Source organism: Thalassophryne amazonica, chromosome 6 (assembly GCF_902500255.1).
Source record: "Thalassophryne amazonica chromosome 6, fThaAma1.1, whole genome shotgun sequence".
NCBI classification, from domain to species: domain Eukaryota; kingdom Metazoa; phylum Chordata; class Actinopteri; order Batrachoidiformes; family Batrachoididae; genus Thalassophryne; species Thalassophryne amazonica.
In genome coordinates this window covers 96,867,500-96,879,324 of record NC_047108.1, presented here as the reverse complement: position 1 = coordinate 96,879,324, position 11,825 = coordinate 96,867,500, and the positions used below count along the sequence as shown (strand labels likewise).

General features: G+C 39.4%; 1 protein-coding gene across 1 annotated transcript; it reads right to left on the bottom strand.

Moving 5' to 3' along the window:
* Window positions 1–3,480: 3,480 nt before the first annotated feature.
* Window positions 3,481–11,164, bottom strand: smim29 (small integral membrane protein 29). The gene is made up of 5 exons (XM_034172888.1): window positions 11,005–11,164; window positions 6,363–6,616; window positions 5,881–5,906; window positions 4,801–4,906; window positions 3,481–4,028 (listed from the first exon to the last, which is right to left on the bottom strand). Exons 2-5 carry the CDS (start codon window positions 6,468–6,470, stop codon window positions 3,960–3,962), a joined length of 309 nt encoding a protein of 102 aa, XP_034028779.1. The 5' UTR covers window positions 6,471–6,616; window positions 11,005–11,164; the 3' UTR covers window positions 3,481–3,959.
* Between the last annotated feature and the right edge of the window lie 661 nt (window positions 11,165–11,825).

Sequence of the window (11,825 nt, the reverse complement as noted above, 5' to 3'; positions counted from 1 at the left end):
AATGAATGCATTCAAACTACCCAAGATTGAAACTCTCTCTACAGTTATCGCTGTACTTTGATGTCAAAGCTAATAAACTCATTTCCAGGAGAGCTAAACAAGCTTCAAGTCCTGTTATCTACTAATTGTTTACATTCACAAACGTCAAGGGGGGGGGTTTACAATTTATCTGAAGTTTCCTGAGTGCTGCACACATCTGTGGCTCCCATCTGAACGGGGTTAAGTTAGAGAAACTCGTGCAGGCATATTTAGGATGGTAGTCATCATTTCCGGGGATGAGAAGGTGGCGTTAATTTGCACATCTGGCTTATGCCAATGATGAATCACAGCGCTTGGTCAGACTGCAGCAGGATCAAGATTTGTGGAGTAGCTACTTAAGCTTTTAGCAATTTAACACCCGAAGAGTGCAGAATGAATTTGCCTTTAAAAAAAAAAAAGTTTTAACTGGAAAAACAAGCTCAAACTGATTTTTAGCTTTTTGTTGCAACCATGAGTTTCCTCCCTACAGTACTGACGAGAACCCCGCCAGATTAAAAAAATAAACGGTGTGATGAAATAAATGCCACTACGACGGGTTAGAAAAACCTTTAGAGCAGAGGTGCCCCCCCCACCCCAATGCCATGGCTTATACAAGGCATTTTCACATGATGTAACAGGTAACTAAAATGTGATTGTGTTATGTGAACTTGTGTACTTTTGCACTACTTTAAAGTGTAGGTGACACCATATGTTATGTTTATTTGTGTATTTAAGACAAAAATTATTGCTTTCCTGGTGCGCAGTTGCTGAAGAGAAATATTCAGATTTTGAACTGCATGGCACTAATAGTGCAGCAGATAATATTTGCAGAGGAATCCTTCAAATCTGGTTACAAGCACCAAGTAGAAAAATAACATTAGCCATTTGAATTTTCAATAGGGGGGTTCAAGTAGGGGTCAAAAAGGTTCCAATCGCATTGAAAGCTATACCACATTATGTGTCTGATCACAAAGATTCCAAAAAAAGGTATATGTGGACTACCTGTTTCAGTTTGTACACGGGTCAAAAGTTAAAGTTGCTCCAATTATGGTAAAACATGATGCAAATTACTAGTTGAGTTAGGATTTTCAAAAGGAATAGTTTGCACCATGCTTCATGCTTATCATTTTGCGGTGTAACATATGTCAAATGTCATAGAATCCAATGGACATCGACATTGTTTGACTTTTACTTTGCAGACCAAACATTCCACACAGAACTGTTCCATTTGTTAATCCTATTAGTTCAACCAATAATTTGCACGTTTTACCAAAACTGGAGCAACTTTAACTTTTGACCCCTGTACAAACTGAAACTGACCTTTGTCACCATTCTTGCTGTTTTTACCCCATAACTCCAGAACATTGTTATAGATAGTCCAAACTATACCTTTTGGAATCATTGTCACCAGATACATAATGTGGTATCACTTTCAATATGATTGGAATATTTTTTAATTTTGACCCCTACTCGGCCCCCTATTGAAAATTCAAAGGGGTAAAGTTATTTTTCTACAATATGTACCAAAAGGTATACACAGTCTAATTTTGGTGCTTGTAACCTTATTTGAACGATTCTTACAGTTATCTGCTGTACTATACAAACTAGGAACTTCCTGGCTGGTCCCGACATTGGAGAAGAAGCAGGAAGTGAGTGGCATCAGTGCCAGAACCATTATCTTAATAGTTCCATTAATTTATGGATTATTACCGGCTGCACCGTGTTTTCGGTGTGAGAACGGTTCATTCTCACCTGCAGAATCCTTTTGATTGACGAACGTGCCAGCACTGTGTCATGCAGCTTCAACACTTCACACGGAGGCAAAACTGATTATTTTCACTTTTTTTTTTTTTTATGGATCATGGGGTAATTTCATGCATCACGCAGAGCCTTTGGATTGGCAGGTGGAACACATATTGACGAGCACGCAGCATGGTGTTTTGCTGGTTTCTCCATGGCACACGGAAACAAAACTGATTATTTTAACATGATTTTTTTTTTTTTTTCAAAGACAAAATCAAAGTAAAGACAATAATTGATAATGTATTGGAAATTCCTGACAGTGGATCATGGGATAATTTCACCGCATCCAATTAATCCACTGATGCTTATTAATGAAGGCGACACAGCCGACTTTCATTTTGTGTTGCAAATCGGCCTGATGGAGGAAGAGGAGACTCAAAGCAGACTGGAACCAGCAGCCACAGACAATTAATGGACTTCACCTGCCACCGGACTGATCCAGCAGACTGCTGCTGGTCGAATTCGTTTTCAATGTGGGCATGTTTTCGTAGACTGAAGATGATCTCACTGAAAGGTGAGACTTTATTATGTGTGTGTGAATGATTTTAATATTTAATATGTCAAAGACAGCCAAACAATTTTTTGATTATGACCAAAGAACTGGCAAAAAACTAAACAATTTATAATCCACCCAAATGTAGAAAGCACCTGCATTATTTACTTGTTTTATAATCGCAATTCTGTGATCTGAACTCTGCCAATATTGTCACTGTAGTCAGACTTAAGGTTTTACTGCAATGTTTAGTCTCTCTCACTGTCATCTAAATAAGGCTCAAAATGATAAGGCTGTATTTCAAACAGCTTCTACAGAATCACCTTCAGACTGGACTTCAAAAAAAAAAAAAAAAAAAAAAAAAAAAAAAAAAAAAAAAAGCTCCACACTAGAATAAAATCATCTGAAAACAGCTTGACCTCTGTGTTTACAAATGATTTGAGGTTGAATCAACAGGTCCCGTTCTCGTGATGACACAACTGAGGGCTGAAACAGACTGCAGGCTTCAGACAGCTGTTTATCCTTCACCTGTGCACTTATCAACTTTTATTATTCAGGATTTTTTAAAATATCAACATTTCATCAGTTTTAGTGATTATTTGTGCACATTTTTGGTGTCAACTACACTTCAAGCATTAATGATCATTAAACAGCCACATATTTGATAAGCGTAAAACTGATTCGTGAATTTTTACGTCCAGGTGTTTACTTTAAAGGGAGCAGTTTACAAAATGAAGGTAGTCTTGATCATATAAGACTGTCGGGATGAGACAGTGCAAATCCAGTTTTTGTCTACCTTTTACATTTTCATGTTTGAAGTGAAATGTTCCAACATCTCAGTTTTCACAGACATTCTGCTGCTATAAACGCACACAATGACCCAGGATTACCACTCGCCCACATGGAAAACAAAAACCCTACTACACAAAGTGAAAACTGCACAGAAATACCACTGTAATGAAGGTTATTAAAAAAATTCAAATACACTTTTATAGTGTAGCAATAAATCATGCTCACTGTATTCATGAAGTTCCATTTTTGTAAAGTTCATAGTTTACCCAGTTCATACAATAAATAGTTTTCGATGAGTGAAGTTTTTTGCTCACTGCTTTTGCACTTCTTAGTGCCTCCTGTTTTTCCGCTGTATGTGCCTCACAGTTTGGGATTTTTTTTTTACCACCAGGCCTTAAAAAAATTCTAAGAGAAACAGTGCATGATGGCTATTTTATGCTGCCAAATGACATGACTGACCCAGATGTTTTCAAAATATCAGAATAACGGTGCCAACTGTAGATTTTTATGATGCCATGCAGTCAAGACGTAACCACAATAACGACCGCATGTCTCGTATGATGCATATAAACTTACAAGGACCACTTATCTTCCACCTATACCTGCAGTCATGTCACAGAAGAAAATCTTCAGTGAATACTTTTCAAATAAATAGATTTAAAGGTACTGCGTTGTTAGACACACAGTGTTGGCATTGCAATCTCACAACAGTCACTGTGTAGAAAAAGGGAAAAAAAAAAAAAACCTAAACTGCTGAGTTTTGCAGATGAAATGGAAAATTACGGTAAACAGCTGCATAAACATAACAGTAAAATGTGACCGACTGTTGCCTCCACGCTGCAAATATATAATATCATGCATTTACATCTTTTGTCAGAAGAGGGTGTCGCTGTTGATCATTTCTGGCCCACATTTGCACAACCTGAGGATATAAAAAAAAAGAGACAATGTTAACATTAACACACACACACACAGAGATATATCTCAACCAACTCAAGTTAACTTGAACCCATGAAAGAAACAGCCAGAGCTCTTAACGTTCAACAAAACACCATTTTCAAATCTTCAGTTTTGTTTCATCCACCTGCACCTTAAGCAGTTTGTTTCAGTAACTTTGATTATGATCAATAGTGCCACCTATCGTTTATTATTGGCAGTGTAAAGTTGTAGCATCACTGCAGTCAATAAGGCCATAGATAGATTATTTCACATCATAAATTTAATTTAGATCAGATATTTCTAAACTAGGATAAGTGCACCACCAGAACTACCACAGAGGAAATGCAGAGGCATGACAGATATTTTTCTGAGGCCGACATTTAGCATTTAAAAACAACCATCTTTTAAAAGATCTTTCACTTAAAAGATCTCAGAACATGTTATAAGGGAGTATAGGAATTAAAGTTTCAACTGTAATGGTTTTGAAATGTGGGAGGGAGTGAATCATCAATTCATAAAACGCTGAGTGCAAACACACAATTATACGAAAAAGTCACAGCTACACATCTTCACAAACTTGAACACTGAACATGATTCTGAAATGAAGTGTTACTTATAGTTTATGTTCCTGCAAAACTTTACACTTTGTTACATAATCAAGCCCCATTTCAATCTTATGTTAGCATAACGTATTCCACTTGTATGTAAAAGTGACTAGAGAACACACACTAACTCAAAACTTTGTTTCATCATACCCTCGTGTCCTCTTCTCTCCACAACATTTCTTGTTCGGCTTCAATGAGCTCCTCTGAGGGATCGTAGCTGTAAACTGGCAACAGCTGATGACGGAGTCTGTCAATTCTGAGACAATATAAATAAGTCAGACACAACAGTGAGTTTAATCAGATAAATATATAACAAGCGTGTTCTGATAGCACAATATCCCCCGCTGGCAAATGCTGCTTTGGTACACGTGCTTGCTACATTCTGTTAACATTTCAAGGCCGAAGGCCTCAGGGTGTATGGTTTTCTGAAGGGTGTAAAAAGCCATATTCATTGGTGAACAACTTGATAACGATTTTATCATATACATGTACACTAAAGGCAACTTATTTGCAGCTAACATATTTTTAGGAGTTGTTTGGTGTATTTTATCAGCAATTTCTTCACGGGAATGTAAGACAAATCACTGAGGGCGTTTGCCCTCATCGGTGGCCATCGTGTCGTCTGAGTGAACAACAACAACCGCACGTGCCGTGAGGTCACAACATATGTACGGATTGGATGATTACCAAGGTGACATTCATTTTGTGGGTTTTACTCAGGTGGCATGAAAAATATTACCGGTCCGCAAAAAATATCACAAGAGTGTATTGCTATTTATTCTTTAGTGTTTTATCCAATCATATTGGCGTATCATTTATAGGTATATGATAAGATAATATGCGTATTACCAACCTATAACAAGGACCTGTACCAAGTTTCATGAAGTTCCTTCTAAAAATGTGAGGCGTCGATTTCAGAATGCAGGCACCCACTTATGAACTTGATGGGAGTCTAGATTTGTGAATCAAGGGCCATACCTCTGGTAAAACAGATCTGACTCAAACGTTATAAGAATGTGTTTTACCAACCTATAACAAGGACTTGTACCAGGTTTCACAAAATTCCTCCTAAAAGTGTGAGATGAGTTGATTTCAGAACACTTATACCATTTTTGGGATGGACGGCTGGACAGACAGAAATTGTCACAACATAATCACCCTTCAGGCCTTCGGCCAGCGGGGGATAATAAAAAGCACTTTGTGCAATGAAATCAAGATTAAATATTGTACCTCCTTTTCCTCCGTATATACATGACCTGAAACAAAAGAGTATTACTCAAATTAAGCAGATTATAAAGAATGCTATGTCACTCTGCCCTATATTTGTATTAAAGCTACAGTGTGTAGGATTTAGTGCCATCTAGTGGTGAGGTTACAGACTGCCATCGCTGCCATCAGACAGCCACGATACTGTTTATTGTTATTGTTTAGCAGCATTATGGGGTCCACGAGGGGGCCTGCTCTCATTTAGACATGAAGTCCTCATTCTGAGCTCATAAGCACACATCGACTCGTTGTTACAGGTAATTATACACAAATGGACGGGTGGTTCTGAACGTTATACTCCATTTCTGCTAATAAACGCCCCTAAATCCTACACATTGTGGCTTTAATTTAGCTCATCTTTAGAAACGACTACATCTCGTAGAAATGTATGATGAATTAGTCACTCCTTTGTGGAATGTCCAGCGTCACTCAAACCTCACACTCACCATGGCTGCAGCTATTCCAATAACAGTGATGAGAACAAATGGCACCAACACGTAGGTGACTGCTGCATCCCCATCCACGGTGGCGGGGGGCTGAGTCGTGCTGTTCATGGCATATGCTCTGATAAAGGGGACAAAGGGGAAAAAGCAACCTGCCTCTCTGTCACAATCACTGTGTGGCCGCTTTCTCCTCGTTTAGGCCTCATCCTCGCTGTTCAGGTGGCTTCCACAAGGCATCTTCATTCTACCTCATCAGCCTGCGAGGAAGAATTGCACACAACAACAGGTTACTTTAGAATTGGCATGCCCAACCGGTCGATCGTGGGCTGAGTTCCAGTCAATCGCATGAAAAAAAAAAAATCCTCGAGAGCCTATAATTTTTTGCACCAGCGTGTAAGTTTTCCCCTCTCCAATCAACTTTTTAATCAAACTACGCTGTTCTTCTGAACAATGTCTTGAATGTCCCATTTTCCACAGGCTTTCAAAGAGAAAAGCATGTTCAACAGGTGCTGGCTTCATCCTTAAATAGGGGACACCTGATTCACAACTGTTTGTTCCACAAAATTGACAAACTCACTGACTGAATGCCACACTACTATTATTGTGAACACCCCCTTTTCTACTTTTTTTTTACTAATAGCCCAATTTCATAGCCTTAAGAGTGTGCATATCATGAATGCTTGGTCTTGTTGGATTTGTGGGAATCTACTGAATCTACTGGTACCTTGTTTCCCATGTAACAATAAGAAATATACTAAAACCTGGATTAATCTTTTTAGTCACATAGCACTACTATTATTCTGAACACTACTGTAAGATGCACTTATTTTCCCTTTCGTATGGCTAACATACTTGCATAGTATAGTTCTGCACTTTTTATGCTTTTAATTCATTTTATTAGGAAACGTTTATTAGGATACTACAGCACTGCCAAAAAAGCACCTGGAGGACTCTCAGACAATGAGAAACAAAATTCTCTGGTCTGATGAGACAAAGATTGAACTCTTTGGTGTGAATGCCAGGTGCCATGTTTGGATGAAACCAGATACCATCCCTACAGTGAAGCATAGTGGTGGCAGCATCATGCTTTGAGGATGTTCTTCAGTGGCAGGAACTGGGAGACTAGTCAGGACCGAGGGAAAGATGAATGCAGCAATGTACAGAGACATCCTGGATGAAAATCTGCTCCAGAGCGGTCTTGACCCCAGACTGGGGTGATGGTTCATCTTTCACCAGGACAATGACCATAAGCACACAGCCAAAAGATCAAAGGACTGGCTTAAGGACAACACTGTGAATGTCCTTGAGTGGCCTGGCCAGAGCCCAGACCTGAATCCAACTGAACATCTCTAGAGAAATCTGAAAATGGCGCTGCACCGACACTCCACATCCAACCTGATAGAATTTGAGGTGCTGCAAAGAGGAATGGGAAAAACTGCCCAAAGATAGGTGCGCCAAGCTTGTGGCATCATATTCAAGAAGACTTGAGGCTGTAATTGCTGCCAAAGGTGCATCAACAAAGTATTGAGCAAAGGGTGTGAATACTCATGTACATGTGATTAGGTAGTGTTTCATTTTTTAAATAAATTTGCAAACATTTAAAAAAAAAAAAACTTTTTTTCATGTTGTCATTATGGGGTGTTGTGAGTACAAAAGGCAGACCAACACCGCAGAGAGGGCGCCAGTGGACCTCAGTCTGCAGTTCATCTCCACCTTAAAGACACTAACCACACATTTGAGAACAAGGAAGTTAAAATATTAGCCAGAGAGAAGAAATGGTTTGAGAGAGGGGTCAAGGAGGCATTCTTTGTGAAACGTTTGAAACCCAGCCTTAACCGGGGATGGGGTCTGAGACACACTTTATCCCCTGTTTACAATGGGGTACTCAGGTCAAAGCAGTTTCAGTCGTTTGTTCATGGTAATGAGTCATTCACGTCATCAGCAGAGTCGTCAAGGGAGCCATTAGGAGAGGGTCCGTCCCATCATTAGGAGGGACAGCTGCCCTGTCATTAGGAGGGTGCTAACTAGAGCACAACAGGTGCTAATTAGAGCTATTGTTTAGTCACTAGCGTAGAGCAGTCTACCTCTCGGTAGGAGGGGTCTGGTTGGGTTTAAAACTCCAGCTTGTGTGACTTCTTGATTATTCTTCTCTACAAGAGTCAAGACAGAAGTCAGACCACCAGAGCAAGAATTTTAGCTGAGGAAGCTTCTGCGATTTGAAGCGAAACGTCCTCGCATCAAGCAACCCAGTCCAGTCGAAGATTCAAGCTTCTCTACTATAGAATTTTGAGGGGAAAAACTAATTTATTCCATTTTGGAAGGCTGTAGTATAACAAAATGTGGAAAAAGTGAAGCACTGTGAACAGCTTCTGGATACACTGTATACCATGACCTTCCTGCTGTGAGGCAACACTGTTAACCATTAGGCCACCGTGCCACACAACATGTATCTTGTGCACAATAAATATGAACTTGTTCCCACAAGGTAATGAGCTTGTAGGCACACCATAATAGGTTGTTCCCTCAAGTATCTTGTGTGTACAAGATAACTTGTCCTAAATAGATCATTGTACTTGTGCATGCACTACAACTCCCTTCCACAAAATAAGTACATTGCACACACAAAATAATAACATTTTTGAACCAGACAGGTATGTTGTGCACACAAGGTAATAGCTTGTTTCGGAAAGATAATTAGCTTGTTTGCACAAATACTACCTTTGTACTTCAGGGCAGGAACTCCAAACAAAACGTGATTTTGGAGAGAGTTCCCATCCTGATGTTGTGTACTCTGCATGCCCTTCCAGTTTATATATGAATGAGCAAACAAAAAAAAAAAAAACACTTTCTTTGCAGAGGTAATCTGATTTGCTTTGACTGAATTCATTATTATATCGCATTATATATACTCAACAAAAATATAAATGCAACACTTTTGGTTTTGCTCCCATTTTGTATGAGATGAACTCAAAGATCTAAAACTTTTTCCACATACACAATATCACCATTTCCCTCAAATATTGTTCACAAACCAGTCTAAATCTGTGATAGTGAGCACTTCTCCTTTGCTGAGATAATCCATCCCACCTCACAGGTGTGCCATACCAAGATGCTGATTAGACACCATGATTAGTGCACAGGTGTGCCTTAGACTGCCCACAATAAAAGGCCACTCTGAACGGTGCAGTTTTGTTTTATTGGGGGGGGATACCAGTCAGTATCTGGTGTGACCACCATTTGCCTCATGCGGTGCAACACATCTCCTTCGCATCATCCGTGAAGAGAACACCTCTCCAACGTGCCAAACGCCAGCGAATGTGAGCATTTGCCCACTCAACTCGGTTACGATGACGAACTGGAGTCAGGTCGAAACCCCGATGAGGACGAGCATGCAGATGAGCTTCCCTGAGACGGTTTCTGACAGTTTGTGCAGAAATTCTTTGGTTATGCAAACCGATTGTTTCAGCAGCTGTCCAAGTGGCTGGTCTCAGACAATCTTGGAGGTGAACATGCTGGATGTGGAGGTCCTGGGCTGGTGTGGTTACACGTGGTCTGCAGTTGTGAGGCTGGTTGGATGTACTGCCAAATTCTCTGAAATGCCTTTGGAGACGGCTTATGGTAGAGAAATGAACATTCAATACACGAGCAACAGCTCTGGTTAACATTCCTGCTGTCAGCATGCCAATTGCACGCTCCCTCAAATCTTGCGACATCTGTGGCTTTGTGCTGTGTGATAAAACTGCACCTTTCAGAGTGGCCTTTTATTGTGGGCAGTCTAAGGCACACCTGTGCACTAATCATGGTTTCTAATCAGCATCTTGATATGGCACACCTGTGAGGTGGGATGGATTATCTCAGCAAAGGAGAAGTGCTCACTATCACAGATTTAGACTGGTTTGTGAACAATATTTGAGAGAAATGGTGATATTGTATATGTGGAAAAAGTTTTAGATCTTTGAGTTCATCTCATACAAAATGGGAGCAAAACCAAAAATGTTGCATTTATATTTTTGTTCAGTATAACAGATAAAATAGCATCAGTGACAAAGTAACATCAACAATACTAAGTACATTAAAAAGACACTAAAAATGTAAAAATACATTTTAAAATCATTTAAAATTTTAAGATAATACTGAAAAAAGGAGAAATTTTTAACGAGTGACTTAAAATTGGGTTATGTATCTGAGATTCTGTATATGAGTAGGCAGGCTGGTTTAAAAAAAAAAAAAGTACTACCATGGCACTTTACACATCAGGCGAAAACGATTTTTTTAAGAATGCATATATTACATAGGAAGAAATGCATCATCCTAACTTAAAAGCTGGAATGAATGAGGTCAGATCACGTCTTGTGATTTTTATAATGCTAACTGTTGTAGCTGCGGTCAGCTGACTAGCTGCTCGTCGCTAATCCACTTTCTAACTGAAACCTCCACCTCGCAATTTAACTGTGAACTTTTTACTATGAACAGAGTTCATACACACCGAGTTTTTTTTTTTTATGCTTATTGAGCTGGCGCTATTAATGCTTAAGGTACCGTTAGGTGACGAGAAGTAGTCTCATAATACAGGAAGTGAGCATCAGGATGAGACTAATTCCTGACGAGCAACCTTTTTGCTGAATAAATTGGACTAAATGCTCACCTGTAATGAAGTGAACGCTTCTTCTGTTCCAAATAACGACGTGCACAAAGACACTTCAGGCTTCATTCAACAAAACAGCATCCAGTCGATGCTGCCAAAGCGGAAGAAGGCTGGAGGCGGAGTCAGCAAGACAAGAGAGAGAGAAGCCCATTAAAAGAAAAACAACGCACACTTCTACATCCGCATTCTGCATTTCACTTAAATATTATTTCTGGATGCATATAAATATTTTTTTCCATCGACAATGGCTCTTAAAAATAAAATCCTGTTGGGTGTGTGTGTGTGTGTGTGTGTTTTATGTTCTTTGTACTTTTGCCAGAGTGAAACAGCTCTGAAACTGTGTTTCACTGTAATATTAATTAGATAGCAGTTACTGTCATATTAACTGCTACACTGTCACTGTTACTTTGGCATATTCACTGTTTCATTGTCATAACAGCTGCAGTTATTATTAACTTTTACACTGTTAACTGTCATTAAAATTATAAACTGAGCAGCTGAATGGACTAATGGCTAATTAACGCTAGAGGTGGGCGGATCGATCCTAATATTGATAATGTCGATACTAACGCTGGTATTGATATTGAACATCCTCGTGTAAAAAGATCGATACTCAAGCTTTTTTTTCTCTCCCACACGCACTGACTGCTGTGCACGCACAATTCATCAAAGTCAGCTCTCTGTCTGTAAGAGCAGCGCTGCGCTGTGTCACACAACACGGAGCAGCGCACCCTTGTATTGTGGTTTGTCAGCCCTCTACCTCAGGAGATTTTGTTTTAAGTTGTGTTGAGTGATATTTTTTAAACAAAAATGTTGATTGT